Below are 19647 nucleotides of genomic sequence, written 5' to 3'. Positions count from 1 at the left end.
TTCTTCCTTATTAACATTTGTGTTTATAGCTATAAACTTCTCTATTGGTATTGCTATTACTGCATCCCATAAATTTAGTGTGTTTTGTTTTTGTTTTATTTTTCTTGAGATATTTTCTAGTTTCCCTTTTGACTCATTGGTTGTTCAAGAATACATTGATTTATTTCCTTATACTCATGGATTTTCCAATTTTCTTTCTGCTGTTGATTTCTAGTTTTGTTCCATTGCGATTATGAAAGACATTTTGTATAATTTTAGTCACTTTAAATGTGTTGAGACTTGTTTTGTGGCCTTGCTTATGTTATGTCCTAAAGAATCCTCTGTGTATTTGAGAAGCATTTATACTCCACTGTTGTTAAGTGGAGTCATGGGATTATGTCTGTTAGGTCTAATTGGCCAACAGTGTGGTTCATATCTTCTGTGTCCTTGTTTATCTTCTGTCTGGTTTCTCTATCCATTATTGAAAGTAGGGGATTGAAGGGTCCAACAGTTATGTTGCTGTTTCTCCCTTCAATTCTTTTAAATTTTGCTTCATATATTAGGAGCTCTGAAGCTTGTATGAATATTTTTTTTATTTGTACACTCACATATTATATTCTTTTTTTTAATTTTTAATTTTTTATAAACATATATTTTTATCCCCGGGGTACAGGTCTGCGAATTGCCAGGTGTTTATTATATATTCTTGGTGAATTGGCTTTCTATTATTATATAATGACCTTCTTGGTCTAAATCTTGGTGACTTACAGTTTATTCTGTATATTTACACAGCTAGCCCTGTTCTCTTTTGGTTGCCATTTGCATGGAATTTTTTTTCAATACTTTCACTTTCAGCCTATGTGTGTGCTTATGTGTGTATTAGCTAAAGTGAATTTCTTATAGACAGCACATGTTTGCATTCTGAATTTTGTTGTTGTTGGTTTTTGTTTTTATGCACTCAGCTTATTTTTGTCTTTTGATTGGGTACTTTGACCCATATACATCTAAAGTAATTATGATATGGAAGGACTTGCTGTTGCCGCTTTGTTTATTGGTTTTTCGGGTCTTGTAGGCTTCTGTCCTCCTTTTCTCTCTTACTGCTTTCCTTAGCATTTCATCGCTGTCATTTGTAGTGATATTCTTTGACTCCCTTCTTCTTTTCTTGTGCGTATATCCTATATATATTTTTTCTTGTAGTAACTACTGCAATTATATGAATATCTTAAAGTCGTAACATTCTTTTACATCTGATAACAACTTAGCTTTATTGCATGTAAAATATTCGTACACAACTCTACTTCCCCATTTTGTGTTCCTGATGTTACAAATGATATCTTTTTATATTATATACTCAACAGCATAGATTTATAATTTTGAAGTTATTTTCTTTTTAATTTCTTTTTTTTTAAATTCTTATTTTTTTAAAGATTTTATTTATTTACTGGACAGAGGGAGAGATCACAAGTAGCCAGAGAGGCAGGCAGAGCAAAAGGGGGAAGCAGGCTCCTTCGCGAGCAGAGAGCCCGATGCGGGGCTCAATCTCAGGACACGGGGATCATGACCTAAGCCAAAGGCAGAGACCTAACCCATTGAGCCACCCAGGTGCCCCTTGTCTAATTTCTATACAAGAATTAAAAGTGAATTTATGCACCAAAGTTACATTAATACAAGTTACTAAATTTGCTCATGTATTTATGTTATAGGAAAAGTTTTTATTTTCATGTGACTTCATGTTGCTACCTGGTATCCTTTTTATTTTTCACTTGAAGGACTCTCTTCAGCCTTTTTTTTTTTTTTTTTTTGACTCCCATAACAAGTCTAGTTGCAGTGAACTCCCTTAGTTTTAGTTTATCTGGGAAAAATCTTAATTTCTCCTTTAATGTTGAACAATAGTCGGCTGAATGTATTCTTGATGGACAGTTTTTTTTCGTTCATTTTGAATATATTATCTATCCCACTCTCTTTTGGCTTGCAACGGTTCGGCTGAGCAATCCAGTGATAATCTTATGGAAGCTCCCTTGTATGTAGTGAGTCGCTTTTCTCTCATTGTTTTTAAGATTCTTTGTCTTTGTCTTTGACTTTTTTTTTTGTCTTTGACTTTTGACATTTTGATTATGTCTCAAATCTTTGGATTTATTGTGATTGGAATTCTTTTTTTTTAAGATTTTATTTGACAGAGAGAGATCACAAGTAGGCAGAGAGGCAGGTAGAGAGAGAGGGAGGAGAAAGCAGGCTCCCCGCTGAGCAGAGAGCCCGATGCGGGGTTTGATCCCAGAACCCTGGGATCATAACCTGAGCTGAAGGCAGAGGATTTAACCCACTGAGCCTCCCAGGCGCCCCTGTGATTGGAATTCTTTAAGCTTCTTTAGTTTGTATGCCTATTTCTTTCCTCAGATTTGGGAAATTTCAGCCATCATTTCTTTCAATAAGCTTGCTCTGCTCCCCTTGTCTCTCTTCTCCTTCTGTAACTCCCATATTGCCTGGATATGTCTGATAGTCCCTACACAGCCCCGAGGCTCTCTTCACTTTTCTTCACTCTTTTTGCTTTTAGTTCTCTGAATCGATTTCAAACAGCCTCTCTGCAAAGTTTGCCGATTCTTCTGCTTGATCAAGTCTGCTGTTCATTGAACTCCTCTAGTGAGTGTATCGGTTCAGTCATTCACATTTCAGCTCCAGAAATTCTGCTTGGCCTTTTTATAGTTTCTATTTTTGATACTCTTCATTAGTTCATTGTTTCCTTGATTTCTTCTAGTTGTCTATCTGTTCTCTTCTAGCTCACCAAGCATCTTCATGACAGTTGTTTAAAATTCTTTGTCGGGCAGCTCATAGCTCTGCATTTCTTTAGGGTCATTCTCTAGGGATTTATTCTGTTCCTTTGATTGGGCTATGTGTCCCTATTTCTTCGGCATGCCTTGTCATGCTATTATTTTGATATGTGGACATTTCACCACAAAACCACTTGAACCCAGTGTTTACGGACTGGCTTCACGCAGACTCTTACTGATCAGACCAGCTAGAGGCTCTAGGACTTCTGAAATCTCTTCTAAGGATGTGTTTTCTCTGGCTTGTGCTGTGTTTTTCATTGTCTCAAATTGCTTGAGCTGTAGATCCCTCCTCTTCCAGATGCCCATAAGCTCTTGCTGCCTCTATTATGTGGCTGTAGAACTGCAGCTATAAAGTGGTACAGTGATCATAACTGTTTTCAACAGTTTCTCAACAAGGCTGCCAGTTCCATCAGTGCTTTGAGTCAGATGACACAGATTTCCCCAGTCCAGCCAGAATGTTGGACACACAGTTAATTATTTTGTTTCTATCCTTTTGGGAGGATCCTTTGTGGGAGAGTGTTTCCTCCAACTTGTGCAGCATTAAGTCAGATAGGAGGAGATGTGTGGATGGACATGGAAAATGTTGCAAGTTTTCCTACCCCTTTTGTTGGAATCTCTTTGGCTTGAGCTGTAGCTTCTCAAGTGGATTTTAGAGTTCTTATAAAGGTATTCTGGTCTGCATTTTGTGAAATTGGTGTCTCTGGAGGAAAGGGAGGGTCTAAAGGTTCCTGCTCTACCATCTTGCCAACATTACTCTCCTAGTTTTGGCTGTTTCCAAACAAACCCTGTCAGTGCTCCGGGTTAAGCAAAACAGAAACCAGTCCCTGGAGGACCCCTCAGACAAGCCAGAATGTTGCATGCAAGGTTCACTCTTTTGTTTCTATCCCAAGGGAGGATCTCTTGAACAGGAGGATTCCTCCTGGTTGTGCCACACGAGGCTGGCTGGAAGTGGAATGCAGATGGGTTAATTTTCCTGACCCTTTTGTTAGAATCCCTTTTTGGTTTTTGTGTTGGTCTTGGTGCTGTAGCTAATTAACTGGTCTCTAGAGTTCTTGCAAAGGTAATCCGACCTGTATACTGTTGCTGATTCAATGTCTGTGGGAGAACAGGGCTGAAACCTTCTTAATCTGCCATCTTGCAGACCCAGAATTCTTTTTAATGAAAGTGATGCTATTTTTTTTTTTTTTTTGGTCTTGTTTTAAAAGGCTTTCCCTACCCTGATTTCAGAAAGATATTCACTTATATTTTCCTTTTAAAGTTTTTATATTTAAATTATTAAGGCATTGGGAGTTGGACTTGTACTGTGGATATGTATTTCAACGTTTTCCATATGTAACCAGTATTTCCCATCCTATTTTGAGCAATCTCTTATTTTTCCCTTGGAAGAGTCAAACAATTTTTGGCCTCCATCAACCTTCTAGATACAATGGGGCTATTCATGGGCTTTCTATTTCCTTCCATTGGTCAATTTGTCTGCTCCTGGGTCCAAACCACATTATCATAATTACTATAACTTTTTAAAAATTGTGAATATCTGGTAGTGCAAATACCTCATCCTCATTCTTCTTTGTAAGTGTCTTGGTTATTCTTGGTGTTTTGCTTTTCCAAATATACTCTTTTTTTGCTTTATTTGAAGTTTTTAAAAGCTGAGGTAGAATTGACATATACCATATATACTTTAAAATTAACTTAAGCTCTCCAACAAGCCTGGAGGTTTTGATTGAAGTTGTATTAGATCTACAGATTAATTTGAGGAAGAAATCATAAGACAAGTTTTCCTATCCACAAGTAGGTTTATATCCATGTCTTTAAAAAGTTTTAAATGTCCTTCAATAAAGTTTATAATTTTCTACACAGAGATCTTAAGAATCTTGGATTTATTTATTTTTTAAAAGATTTTATTTATTTATTTGACAGAGAGAGATCACAGGTAGGCAGAGAGGCAGGCAAAGAGAGAGGAAGGGAAGCAGGCTCCCCACTGAGCAGAGAGCCTGATGCGGGGCTCGATCCCAGGAGCCTGGGATCATGACCTGAGCCAAAGGCAGAGGCTTTAACCCACTGAGCCACCCAGGCACCCCAAGAATCTTGGATTTATTCTTATGTATAGTTTTTTAAAGATACTATTTTTAAGTAATCTGTACCCCCAACGTGGGGCTTGAACTCACAACCCTGAGATTGAGTTGTGTACTCAACTGACTGAGCCAGCCAGGTGCTCCACTTTATAATTTTTTGTATGTCATTTTGCTTTGTTTTGTTTTTGCTCTTGTACACAGTGTCATAAAAATTATGCTTCCAAATTTGTTGATCATGTGTAGAAATGAAATTGACTTGCCCTTCCATCTTGTTTAACTTTTCCACTTCTTTTAATAATTGGTATATATCATTTTTTTCTATACAGACAATCATATTTTCTGCAAGTAAATTGTTCACAACTTTTTAATATTCATCCCTTTGATTTCTTATTTTTTTGCTTTGTCTTATTACATTGCCTTCTGCACACTCTTCTACTTCTTAATAATTCCTTGGTGAAACTCCAACTGTGGTTAAACACAACTCTGTCTTTTCCAACATGTATGGACCCCCACAACTGAACACAGAGAACAACATTCAATAGCGCTGAATTGGTTGCATGTGGACTTCATAAGCATAAAGCATACGCAATCACACCTGCTTCCCTCAGTCAACACACTCTCCCATCCCCTGGGCAACTATTTCACTCTGTTCCCTTTTTCTAAACCCCTGACACTTCTCCATCCTCATTTTCAGATAATAATTTTGATTTTTGCCGAGAAAATAAAAGATAAACGCCCACACCCTTCCACTACCACATATACCCACTTATCAACTTTGGAACCCCCAAACTCTCCCTTCTTCCTGTTATTATAGAAGCTCTGAAGACCAACCTGTCTTCTAGTTCATAGATGGCATCTCTTCTCACCTACTTAGAAATGTCATTCCAGGAATTCTTCCTCTCTCACTCGCTCTCTCTCTCTCTCTCACCTGCACCATCAGTTTTTCTCTCTACTGAATAATTCCCATCAGCACAGCCTAATTCCTTCTGTCTCTCAATCTTCTCTTAACCTCCCTTTCTCCTGCTACCATTACTGCATTTCACTGCTCTACTGCTCACCAAAACTTTGCAGAAGATTTTGTTTCTATCCACGTCACTAATTCCTCGTCCTTCATTCTCTCTTCATTGAGCTTTCTAAACCTCCCCGATCATCAGAGGGACTCTGTTCTTTGATGTACAACAACTCAGCATAGAATAAGGGAGTGATTTACACCTACACTAGAGCATGAAATCTAGTGTGTACGCACCTGATTACCATAAGCATACAGAAAATGGCTTCGTGGATGGAATACCATTCCAACAGGAGAAGAGAACGATGAAGGAAAGATGAATTGTGGAAATTTTGTTCTTAATCCTGGTTTGTTATTTCTCAGGATGCTAACACAAGCAATAGTGCTTTTCTAGAAGTAGAAAAGCAAACCATGAGCAAATCGGAAGAATATTACCATTAATATTACTAGACTATGTTACAATTCTTTTGTGTTTTCTGCTACTTGGATTTTGATTAAGATAGGGACACATCCATTAACACAGCATAGAACTGAAAGGATTAGCAACCATCCATATGTCTTTGTTCGGCCTCCCCCTGCCTTATGTGTCCATTTTATAGATGTTGAACATAAAGTTCAGGACACTAAATAATTTATCTAAGCTTCTATAATATATGACATGAGAAGGTTTTATTATAGAACCGTTGCTGAACTCCAAAGAGAGATTCCAATGCCCATGCTTATAACTGTGATGGCAAACTACCCTTTAAAAATGTGGATGTCTGGACTACATTCCAATTCTATTGGATCGTGATATTGTAGGGGGTCAGAATATGTACCCAAGACATGACACTATGGTAAAGAGATTATTATAAATTGAAGACACTTAAGATTCAACAGATGTGGAAAAAAAAAAAAAAGCTTTCCCTTCTCTGACTAAAAGCAGGAAATAAGCTACCATTAATTCTTCAGAATAGATACATTCTCAGAGGGAGAATGCAAATAAAACTTACCCCAAATGACTCTTCCTGGGGAGTTTTATGGCCCTGAGGGAGATGGGAAAACTACTCATAACTGTATGGACAAACCTCACAAATTTTCTTATCTCCTATTTGTTCCCCTGTTAATCCATTATTTTTTCACTTGTTTTCCCTTAAGTGCCTTTCTCACCTGTCCCCTTAAACTATTAAGATGATATATAGCCCCCCAATTTTAACCACCTTTTCAAGCTTCTCCTCAATGATTTTCATCTACGTGTACATACACTGCATAAATCATTTTCTCTTCTCCCGTTAATCTTTTATCAGTTTAATTTGCAGGGTCCCAATCACTGAACATAAGAAGGTAGAGGAAAATTATTTTTTCTCCCCTAAAATTATAAGTCTAAGTCTTGTTCCATTTTTTTGTTCGTTGAAACTATCTTATGGAACCTCAACTTTATGTAAACCAAGCTCAGCTTATATGCTCCTGGAGAATAAGCAAAGAGGAGTCACTATGCAAAGAGCACCCTATTTTCCATCAAACTGAATGACCAGCAGAGGCAAGAAATCCCTAGAGTGCCTTCAACTATATTATTAATGATAAATAATTTTGCTGTAGCTAATTTTATCAACTTGTACTGCCACAAATAAAAAGACCTTCAAAATCAATGTTTGCTAAGATAAATTTTTATTGTTGTGTCATCAAGAGTGATCACCTAATGACCCACCTGGCTGGATAAGAGGTAGATCCCAGCACTATGCTCTTGGTCAACAAGAAATGTTAACACAGTTGAAGGTAAAGATTTCATTCCTTTCAAAATATGAGGCAAGCAAGGTAACCACTCATTAAATGGTTCTTTGGCATAAAAACAAGAGCTGGACTGCAAAAAGAGAAAGGAAAGGTTAACGCCATTTTTTAAATGTAAGTTCTAATCTGTGTAATCTTAAGCAAACAAACCAGCAAACTACTGTGTTGTCCTGACTGACCACAAATACTAGTGATAATTCTTCGATGTCTCTGCTTCTCTTCTGGAGATGGGAGTCCAGAAAACACTGCAAAGCATCTCTTCTCGGCATGGGTGGTTTTTCTAGAACTACAGCGTAGGTCCAGATTTAACATCACTAGGTAATTGCCATTAAACCCAAGTAGAGGCATAACTGGGTGCAAAGAGGGATGAAGTTGTTCATCCTGAAGAAATACCATCTTTTAGATGAATAATAATCTATGAAACAATTCAAGAAATAAAATGTCTTAACTTTTAAAATATTTAATACCAGGGGCGCCCGGGTGGCTCAATTGGTTTAGTGTCTGCCTTTGGCTCAGGTCATGATCCAGCAGTCCTGGGATCGAGCCGTGTGTCCGGCTCCCCGCTCATCAGGAAGTCTGCTTCGCCCTCTCCCTCTACCCCTGCCCCCAATTGTGCACGCTTTCTTATGCTCTCTCTCTCAGGTAAAAATCTTTTTTAAAAAAAGGAAAACTAATAAAATATTTAATACCATACCTCACTTAGAGTCCTGTTTCTTTCAAAGGTGATAGTAACATAATCAACTATAAAATAGAAAGGTGCAGAAGTTATAAGCAGTATCTATATTTCTAAATGTGTCATTAATTAAGTATATGCAAATACGGTTTTCTTGCACTTATAACCGAGCATGTCTATTGTCTCAGATTTAATTTTTCCCCTCAGTTTTAGGCCATTGACTTATATAAAGCAAGCCTACCTTTCTACTTTATCCTATTTTTATTTATATTATTTTATTTAGTCTTTATATGCCATCATGTTGAAAAAAAAAGTCTCATTTTACCTTCAAAGTGTTCTCTGTTAGCAAAACATCTTTCATTATACCACAATTTTCCTTTGATATAGTCAACCTACATGAATAAATGAAGAAATAAAAATGTCATTTAGGGAATAGGTAGACTTAAGATATAAAATAGAAAAACTTAATAAAAAATTCTAAACTGTCTGGGGCGCCTGGGTAGCTCAGTGGATTAAGCCACTGCCTTCGGCTCAGGTCATGATCTCAGGGTCCTGAGATCGAGTCCCGCATCGGGCTCTCTGCTCAGCAGGGAGTCTGCTTCTCTCTCTCTCTCTGCCTGCCTCTCTCTCTACTTGCGATCTCTCTCTGTCAAATAAATAAATAAAATCTTTAAAAAAAATTCGAAACAGTCACAGTTTAGGAATGGAAGGCAAATAAAAGGAGAAAAATTGTATGCCAACAAAAGAAAAGGGGGGGAGAGTGAGGACAAAGGACAAGAACATGCATTTTGAACAACACATGTAAAAGGAATAAAAAGAAAAGAAAACTTCACGTGACTTGGCCTCTGTTAGTGAGAGACGCTGGGGTCAGTCAGCATAAGACTATTATTCTGGAGCTATCAGAAACTGTCAGACAGTTATCATGGTCATGATGGGCCACAAGTTTATAGATTGTATATTGGATATGAATTACGTGTGAGGGTTTAAAGATGGCTTTGTTATAGGAAGATTCTCATGTTCCAAGTATTGTTGAGACAAAAGGAAGACCTTGCATTTTTACAGACCAGCAAGAAAGTCTTTATAATCTGTGCATTAAAAGTCTTTTAAATAGATGTCCTAAAATAGATTGTGCATAACTCTGTGATTGTACCAGAGGCCTGAATCGCACACTTTAAATGGGTGAATTTTATGTTATATGTGTATAATTATATGTTATATGTTATAATTCATAAAACTGCCAAACAACAAAAAAAAAACACTTCAAAATGAAATGAACAATTTATTTCAATAGTGTAGTATCTTCAAGCTAAGCTGTTACATCAAATGTAATCTAAATCTTCAGGTTTGCAGGATATCAGTTATAATATCTAGGCAATTGATCTAGAATTTTTATTGGGACTTGATTTATTCTTTTTCTTTCTCTTTAGAGTCCTTGCTTTTTTTTCATACTTGGAAGCAAACTGGTAAAATTCCAGTGAACATCCTTGGGGATAATTTCAGCTGACCAAGTTGGGCTCATTCCAAGGAAGAACTCAGGATGCAGAGATTGGTCAGGAATGAACACGTGATCCAAGTCAGGTGGGCCCAGACCTACTGGGGCTCTCTGTAAAGACATAACTCATTCTTATTGGGGCCACTAACCTGACTACATCAAAACCTGGTGCCTATTCCTACTAATAACTGGAGAAAACTGAGTGAGGATAAAGCTTTTCTAGGAAAACAGACCCAAACGTGAAGAAGACAGAATCCTACAGAGTCCTACAGACATCTGTTAGGCACTCAGTCCAGTCATGTCTGGAAGCTGGATCCATCCCCACCTTGAATTTCCTACTTACGTGAGCTAATAGCTTCCCCTTTGCTAAAATCAATTTTAGTTTGGTTTCCGTCATTTGCCTTCAGAAGGTCCTGACTAGCCGTGTAGGGGTGAGGATCCAACTGTTTTTCTAAGTTTGTATCACAAATCATGTGAAGGTTGTTCTTACATGATGTGACTTAATTGCTTCACCTGACAGGTGGGTATTATTATGCCCATTTTAAAATGAAGCAATTGAGGTCCAGAGGGTGCTAGAGCTGGTTCAAAGTTCATGGTGACGTGGCTAATAAGCCAGTGCAAGGTGTAGCTCCCATCTGTCTCCATTTACTCTTGCACTGATACCACAAATATTTACTGAGACCCCCTATCTGCTAGCCGGCAAGGGACCTTATGTGCATATGTGGCAGATGAGACAGGCCTTGATATGATACCTCATGTGTCGTGAGGCTGGTCAATGGGCCACTCAGAGGAGGGTGGTGAATGAAAGGAATTAGTGTTGATAGATTTGAAGACTGCACAGATGGGACACCCTGGGGGTCAGGGAGGGATTCTGAAGCATGAGGAGAAATTCTCCAAGTGAAATTGAAAGGAGGGGGGAGGGCCTGCTGAGAAGATAAGACATCTTCTGTGATTGAGTCGAGGTGCTGGAAGGGTTGGCTCATCTCACGGAAGGCAAGTGTTTACGATGGCTGGCAAGGAGAGCTTATGGTAAGAGCAGACAGGATAAGGCTGAAGAAGGTAAGGAAGGCTCTGACTGGGAAGGCTTTTGTACGTCTCACAGAGTTTGAGTTTTATCCTTAAAGAACTGACCTGAAGTCCCTGCTGGGTCCACGGAACAGACTGGGGAGGCTAACAGATTTCACCTTGTGACAAGTTCCCAGTTTAGGGCCTTTGTACTTGCTATTACTTCTTTCTGGATGTGTTTTGTTAAAACCATTCCTAGAGGTCATTTGAGCTTCTGTTTAAAGCTCACCTCCTTGGAAGGCCTGCTAGAATCACCCTGTTTAAAATACTGTATTATCTCTGCTTCAGGCCCTATTGCTCTTCCCTGCTTTCATGTGGACAAGCCCGAATTACAATCTGCAGTCACATTATGCATTTACTTATGACCCTGTCTGAAGTCCACCTCCTTCAATAGAGCAGTAGGCTTCAGGAGACTAGGGGACTTCACCTGTCTCATTCCACAGATAAAATTCCCCTTGTCTACACAAATGTGGCATATAGCAAGTCCTCAGCTACTATTTGTTGAATGAAGGAGTAAGTGAATGAACAAATCATCAAGTATGAGCTCCTTCAACTACCTGCCCAAATAGCCACATATATCCCATTCCTTCCATCTTTCCTTCGATTATTATAAAAAAGGTCTTACCTAAAGGTAAATCCCTATACTTTTCAGAAGAAGTTACTTGTTCCCTTTCCTCCTCTGCCACACTACTTTGCTACTTTCAGAATGAGTGTTTTCCTCCCCTCTCATCACTAACAAAATCCCCTGAGTTTTGCTGAAATATTTTAGCTCGAGAAGATTTATTATAATATCCTTGCAAATAGTAAAAACCTCTCTGCAGGACAATTTGCATAAGTACTTATTCCTTGTGTAAGTATTTACTCACTGATCTGACGGTCTAAGTTCCCATGTACTTGGACTACAAACCTACCACTTAGAAAATTGTTAATGGCAACATTGTTTGTCATAGCAAAAGATGAGGAAACTACCCAAGCATCCATCAGTATGGTACAGGTTAAGTCAACTCTGGGAAGTCCACAAAATGGAATACTCAGAGCTATAAGGAAGGAAGGGGGGAAAGGGCCATTCTTCATTTACTAATATGGAATATTCCCCCTGATATGTTGCTAAGTGGAAACAACAGGTAAGTATATATGTAGAATATAGTATAAAAAAAAGAGGACAATTTATATTAATAATTATTTGAAATTACATTTAAAAATCACTGAAAAGATAAAAGATGGTGGGGATGGGGAGAAGCAGGGTGAATACAGACAAAGGAGCAAGTGAGACTTCTCAATGTGGAACTTTATATACCCTTTTTGGTTTTTAACTATGGGGAATGTAATGCTATTTGAAAATAATAATTTTTAGAGTTGAAAATTCTAATTTCCCTTGCAACATGTTCTCTCTGTTTCAAGATCTTTGTCTAGCACTTCACTTTAATCCACATAGATCGGAAACGTATATTAGATACAATGAGAAAAACCATTGTCCACCAATGTTTTCTTGTTTCTTTTTTGCCCCAATGTCTGTGCTCATTGTTTTATTTTGCTAAAGTTCTTTCCTTAGCTGGGATAACTGGGTGATGTATTCTCCAAATTCTTTCTTAATCTGAAAGATGAATGAATAATCTCTTGACTGGTAATAGGATTTTTGGACTTTGGTCCTTTTGTCTTGATAGTCTGTAGATGTGGGTTTTACTATTTTCCAGCTTCTACTGTTGTATTAATCTAATACCAGTGACGTAGATTTGCTTTTGTTCTTTCTGTTTGGAAACTTGTAATATTTTCCCCTTCAACTTCAAATTCAGATGCATACATGTTTTTCAATTCTTCCAGGATTTAGTGGGCATTTTCAATAGATAGCCTTGGATCTTTTTAAATTTCAGTGTAATCTTCTATTATTTGTGTTAATATTGCCTGTCTTCTATCTATTCCTTTTTTATTCCTTCCAAAAATTCTCTCATCTCTTAGACCTGGATTATCCTCAAAGACTTATCTTTGCCCCAGTGATTTTTACTCATCATCCCTAGATGGTCTGGGAAGTTTTTTCCTTTTCAGCTTCCATGCCACTTTTTTGCATCTAAACAGTGGCTCTTCTATCATTCAATTTATTCCATTTTTAGTTGCAATTTGTGGTATTTAGTCCCAGAAAGTATTTTTATGTGGCACTTGAAACCCTAAGCTAATAAATGTCAGAGGTCTTTTTTTTCTTGCTACGATCTCAGTGCTACTATCTCAGTACAATCTCAGGAACCAGTAAGAGGTGTTCATTGGCTCATTGTTAAAGGAGTGGTTAAGTTCTGTCTTTCTTGTTCAGTTGTTGTCTGTTGTCTTCTCCATCAGCAACATTGTATGTTCTGATTCTAAAGATCTTGTGTTCTCAGAATGCTAGGCTGGCTTAGATGCATTTTCAAGGGAATGCTCAGGTCTGGTTTGGGGAGCACCTCAGAATATGGTGATATTGGAGTAACAGAAGGCCAAGAGGTCTCTCTACCCCTGGGCTGCCATTCCTCCCTCACCTCAGATCCAGAAAGAGGCTTCCTCCTGTTGGTCTCCTCCAACTTGCTTACCTCCGATTCAAGGAGATTATACCCTTCCCACTGGGCTTCTCTCCAGAAGACCTGCCACTCTCTCAAGGTTGACAGAAACCTTTTCTGGGGGGAGGGGGTTCTCAGAGCTCTGCAAGTCAAGCTCTCTCCAGGAGCCACACCTTGTAGTCCTCCACCTGCAGGTCTTTGTGGCCAAAAGTCTTGTTCTCACATGACCCATTAGAGGAAAGACATGCCAGGTTTCCTCACTGGGGTTCCTCAACTTAACAGGCAGGAGGACAGGAGATGGAAGTTAGTGGGAGCTGAAGGGTAAGGAACAAAGCTGAGGTGATAGTCTCCTTTGTTTCCTTATCATTTTTTCTGTGTGATTTAGTTTTAGCCAATATGTTTGGATTGTTTTCTAACATCTTACTTTATAGTTGGTTTTCCATTCTTTTATCTTTGCATCTGTTTTCCTCCTTTCTTGTTTTTTTATGGGAATCAATGGATTATTCTTTAATCCTTTTTTCCTTCCTCTGGTGGGTTGGATGCTTTAAGTTATATGCCTTTTTCTTTTATGGTAACTATCCTTTAAACTCATTTGTGTGGAACTATACATTTTTCTATCAAATTCCAAAATTATTCTCCATATTGATTCTCCTATGAAACAAGGATCTTAAAATGGGTTGGTGACCCACTGAAAACTATCTCCAGTCCTTGTATTATCTGGAGTTTTGGTTCTGCCCAAGTACAAAACACAAAATTTGTAACTGTTACTTTTTATACCAATTCCATTCTTTGAACAAATATTTACTAAATGCCTACCTTGTGCCAGGCACCACGTTAGACACAGATCCCAGAGAGGCGATCATGGCCCCGGTGCCTGCCTCTGTTCGGGTTGAGAGCTCACATTCTAGCTCTGTCACTATCTCTGGCACCCCATTTCTTCCTGAGGGTCTCTTGGTGGTAAACTTTCCTAATGTCTTATCTGTACAAATTTCCTTTCTTCACCCTCATTCTTGAATGACAGAGTTGAGCGAGGTTTGGGGTCCTATTTTGACAGGTGCTTCCCCCTGTTCTTTCTAAGGTACATCAGTTTTGACTGCTCTCCCTGGTTCTCTGCTTCACATTTCCTCCAATTAGTATGGCAAGAAGTTAATCCCATTTGCGTCCTAAGACAGAAGGGCTCCTTCCTTCTAGACGGTTTGAGTAAGCGTGTGTGTGCCCACCTGGGTGTTTGCCCACAGGCCCATATGAGGATGGAAAGCAGAAGGGACACAGCCAAAGTCTACGAATAATCATGATTTTGTAGTGGTTTCCAAACTGAAGCATGCTTATGTGTTGTTGGGAATGACTTTGTTGAAATACAAAACTTGACTTTGGAATAGAAAGAAGAAATAGAAAAACAAAAAAACTGATGGAACCCTAACCCCACACCCCAAGGCCAGAAGCAGAGCTGTGGCTAGCCTTGCTCCAGGTAGGCAGAGGCCCACATGGGGGTAGCTGGATTGGGGGGAGAAAAGTGTTAGCCAAAGCTCAGCCCTGACTTTCTTTCCAGCTGGGCACTATTGTGCAGAATACACCTCAACCACTCCCCGAGTCCTGGACAGAACATACAAAGAAAAGGTGGGGGAGACCTCTGAATAGGGAGAGGCACTTCTTCCTTCGAAACAGAAGGGGAGATCATTGCTTAACATTTGCTGGAAACGTGTTCAAGTTCAAACTGTAAATAAGATCATAGTAACAGGAACAATCTACGTTGTGGGTTCTTGTCTTGCCCCTTATCTCTCAGGTCATGAAGGAAATACCTAGCTTCTCACCAACCCTTGGGAATTAAAGCTTCTTACCCTTTCGAAACCACAAAAGTCTGCTCTGGAAAACTACAAGAAAAAAAAAAAGCACTTCAGTTTTTGCTTGCATATCAGAAGGCAAAACAAAGCACAGCAATTTGAGTTATACTAAAGGGAAATGATGCTTTCTGTATCCTAGCAGTTACAAGCATCACACACTAAAACCAGCTTCTAACCCAGTTTAAATAATATGCTGGAGATGTCATCTTTGGTCTCTGCTTTGTTTCACCATTGTATTAATTTATTTGTGCTTGAACTTAATTTCAGAAAGGATCCCAGACTCTTTTAAAAATCATGTAATGAGAGGCACTTGGGTGGCTGTCTGTTGAGCCTCCAGCTCTTGGTTTCAACTCAGGTCATGACCTCAGGGTTGTGGGATAGAGCCCTTTGTCAGGCTGCCTGCTCCATGGGGAGTCTGCTTTAGGTTCTCTCTCTCCCTTAACCCCTCCCGCTTCTCTTTCTAAAATAAACACATCTTATTAAAAAAAGAGGGACGCCTGGGTGGCTCAGTTGGCTAAGCAGCTGCCTTTGGCTCAGGTCATGATCCCAGGGTCCTGGGATCGAGTCCCACATCGGGCTCCTTGCTCGGCAGGGAGCCTGCTTCTCCCTCTGCCTCTGCCTGCCTCTCTGTCTGCCTGTGCTCGCTCGCTCTCTCTCCCTCTGTCTCTGACAAATAAATAAAATCTTAAAAAAAATAAAAATAAAAAAAATAAAAAAATAAAAAAAGAATTTCATGGTATGTGTAGTATATATCCTCACCAAAATGCATAGTCCCCTTTTTTCAAACCCCAAATTAACTTTTTTTAAAAAAAGATTTTATTTATTTATTTGACAGAGATCACAAGTAGGCAGAGAGGCAGGCAGAGAGAGAGAGTGGAGGAAGCAGGCTCCCCGCTGAGCAGAGAGCCTGATACAGGGATCGATCCCAGGACCCGGAGATCATGTAGAGATGAAGGCAGAGGCTTTAACCCACTGAGCCACTTAGGTGCTCCCAAAAGTAACTTTATAATTCATGTTAATTTGTAATATTATATTTAGCTTTGTAAGTTACCATAAAGTATTTGGGGAACATATATAACTATAAAATAGATACAATATCTTCTACATGTACATATTTAAAACTTACTATAAATTTGTATAGCAATAAAGCTAGCACCATTTTCAAAGGATATATTCAATACACTAGAAAGCAAAGGAAAAAGTCACTTCCATTTTTTACATGGAAAAAGCATTTAAATTCTAAGATACACCACATAGAGCTCAAGTATCAAGAATCTCCACTTTTTGTTACAGAAAATAAGTAAACACAATTCACATACCGGTAAGACAGAGGATGATGGATAACGGAGATCTCCACTTACAAAACAACCCAGAGAGGTGAGGATAACTAAAAAGTGATTTGTTAAAACCATATCCACCACTGTAAGTTCTCTGTGTTCTAAGGGAAGAAATCATAGCAGGGGTTAAAAAGGAAGGAAAAGGTGAGCTCCCCAGCAAAGCAAAGACATTTCATCAATATTGATCAAGTGCTGACATACATGGGATAGGTGAAGAAGGTACAGTTAGAGGAATTACCTTCTCCAATTTGGGAATAGATCGTATCTGTCAGGTTAAACCACAAGATATTGTCGTAATCCCAAAACCCGGAAGAACTGAGGCCTATGTAAATGCCTAACATGAGAAGAAAGGAAGGTTAAGTCTAGACAACTTTACAAAGCAAATAACCCACTCCCCTGGTGCTCCGTCATCTGGGGCCAGGGTCCTCATCTGTCCCACCTTCCAAACAATTCTCTGCCCCACTTCAACTCCCCTCCCCTCAGTTGCGATCTCATTTCCCAAGCAATGGAAAGATGAAGTGACTTCAGGTTGACATAGAAGTTTAGCCAATCATCTGAATTAAATTTTAAGGCTTGTGTTTTATATTGAAGGGGATCCGAATATGCCACCCCAAATATGCCACTCTGGCTTAAGGATTACTTGGAGCTGAAGGCAAATGAGAATCAACAGACTCAAGAAGCATTCTCCACCATCTCCTTACCTGCCTAAAAGCAGAGCAAAATTTTCCCTTTGGGAAACGTGCCTCCCCACCCCTGTACCAGGAAGAGAAGAGCACTCTTATCATCAGAGATGGGAGGGGCGTCAGCACTGAGACAAGTCTGCATAAACAGACTTTACTAGAATAGCTCTTCTCTTTCATTATTCTGCCCATATATTTCCTAGTCACTTCCCTGTAATTTATCATCCCATGAAGCCCGAACTTCTTTCTTTTCTTAAAATGGTATCTATGCCCCCAAGTTTAACCACTCAATTTTCACTTCTATTCAGTTAACTCCCATGAACGTAAATAATAATAAAAATCGTGTGCTTTTTTTCCCCTGCTAATCTGCCTTTGTTAATTTAATTCACAGACCTCATTCACATAACATAAGAGAGTTTGTTTGTTTTTTTTTCTTTTCTGATGGTATTTTTGTAAGCATAAACACATTCCTATTTTGGAAATACAATCTTACTTAATAATTTAAAAACTCCAAGAAGAAATTTAAAATTCCAAGAGGAAGAAACTGTCTTTGACTTACTTTAATATTTGTGATTTAAAAAACAGAAAAAATATTTGCTAATGCCTCATGAGAACCTTGTAAAAGAAGATGGAACCCACCGCATATACCTTGACCTCGCCTTTCTTTGGCCATGGGTAAGAGTGTTGAGAGTCTTTCATTTTAAATATAGAATATTAACCTGAAGTCTAGTCAATTGGCATTAACTATTGAGGGCAGTGGGGGAGCCTACAAACAGTTGATAATCTAATACATATCTTCTGTTTCCCAAAAATGAATGTAGGACCACTCATATCTTGAAGTGTGTATTTTCACTCTCAGCTGTTTTCCGTGTAGACAAAGACATAGCTGGAAGTGTTATCATTTACTTTTTCTAGGAAGAGGAAAACTAATGACAAAAGCGTTGTCTTTCTAAGCATTAAGTCTCATTCCACAGAACACTGTCCTATAGTCTAAGTATGAATGACTACTGGTGTCCTCTATGATATCACATGACCAGACCCCTGCAAAGTTTAGAAATATTTAATAGAGAAGTAAGCAGTGCAATAAATGCCTTATCTTGATTAATACTTTTAGACTCAAGTTACAAGCCACTCTGTATAACGAATGACCACAAGGATTGTAGAAGCTGATGTAGACCATTGTGAAGAGTTTGGATTTTATTCTAATGGCCAAAGGGAAGCCACTGGGTGTTAGATGCAGGGAAGTGACATGATTTGGTTTACCCTTAAGGAGATCACCCTAGTGGTTGTATGGAAGGTGGGTTATACAGTGGCAAGAACAGAAATAGGGAGACCATTTGAGAAGTTATGAATTAGGCTCGTGGAAAACCCATATTGATTTAAGATTTCAACAGAGGGGAGAAGTGGTCATGCTGGGTACAGCACCATCCTGGAATGTCGTGAAAGGGAGAGTGGGAATGGGTTCTAGATTTCAGTTGTGAATAAGAGGATATAACTGGGATAAGGAATACTGGAGAGGAACAGATTTCCGAGGAAGATGAATCAAGAGTTTTGTATTGGACTTTCTGTATTTGAGATGCTCATTATACATCAAGAGGAAATGTAAAATAGATAACTGAATAGAGGAGTTCTGTCTCCGAGGAGCAGTTAGCACCAGAAAGAGATTTAGGAGTCATGGACTTGGAGACGGCATGTCTACCGAAGGACTGAGTTAAGTTTCTCAGAGAGAGGCATAATTCCATAAGGAAGGAGGGTCCAGGAAAAGTCCTGAGTTCAACAACACTTGGGGGGGGCACACCAACCAGAAGCCCATCTAGAAAACTAAGGAGTAACTCGTGCGGTGGAATAAAATCAAAGGTGGAATCGAGAAAACCAAGAGAACAACGTATTTTGAGGAGACAGTGGTCCACTGTAAGAACTGCTGCTGGGAAAGAAAGTAGAATGAAGAATGAGAACTGACTGCTGGCAGTGCCTGGGCGGGGGGCAGAGTCTGTTAAGTGTCAGGACTCTTGATTTGGCTCAGGTCATGGTTTCAGGGTGATGAGATAGACCCCTGTGGGCAGGTTCTGCCCAGTGAGGAGTTGGCTTCCTCCTCCTCCCTCTTTCTCTGCCCCTCGCCCAGCTCGCAGGTGCACTCTGTCTCTCTGTCTCTCTCTCAAATAAATAAATAAATCTTAAAAAAAAAAAAAAAAAAAAAAGAATTCACTGCTGGAACTTACCGTATGGAGATCATGGGTGATCCTGGGAAGGAACATTTCAGAAGAATAGCGAGAAACAAACACTGATCTGTACTGGGATGAAGACAAAGTGGGGAGGTGGGAAATGTGGCGCCATCTACAAAAAGTTCTTTGCACAAATTTTGCTTTGAAGGAGAACAGAGAGATG

The 19647-nt window shown here is 39.0% G+C and overlaps 1 protein-coding gene across 1 annotated transcript in view; it reads right to left on the bottom strand.

Annotated features, from left to right (window-relative positions):
• Nucleotides 1-19647, bottom strand: part of CATSPERB (cation channel sperm associated auxiliary subunit beta) — a 127994-nt gene that overhangs the window by 71312 nt on the left and 37035 nt on the right. Inside the window, 7 exon segments of the mRNA XM_059372153.1 lie at nucleotides 6123-6275; nucleotides 7561-7725; nucleotides 8347-8393; nucleotides 8651-8717; nucleotides 15243-15275; nucleotides 16565-16683; nucleotides 16821-16916. Coding sequence (XP_059228136.1) covers nucleotides 6123-6275; nucleotides 7561-7725; nucleotides 8347-8393; nucleotides 8651-8717; nucleotides 15243-15275; nucleotides 16565-16683; nucleotides 16821-16916 — 680 coding nt within the window.

This window comes from Mustela nigripes, chromosome 13 (assembly GCF_022355385.1).
Source record: "Mustela nigripes isolate SB6536 chromosome 13, MUSNIG.SB6536, whole genome shotgun sequence".
In the NCBI taxonomy this organism is placed as follows: Eukaryota; Metazoa; Chordata; class Mammalia; order Carnivora; family Mustelidae; genus Mustela; species Mustela nigripes.
Note: the sequence above shows the minus strand (reverse complement) of the source record. Positions and strands in the feature narration are given on the sequence as shown.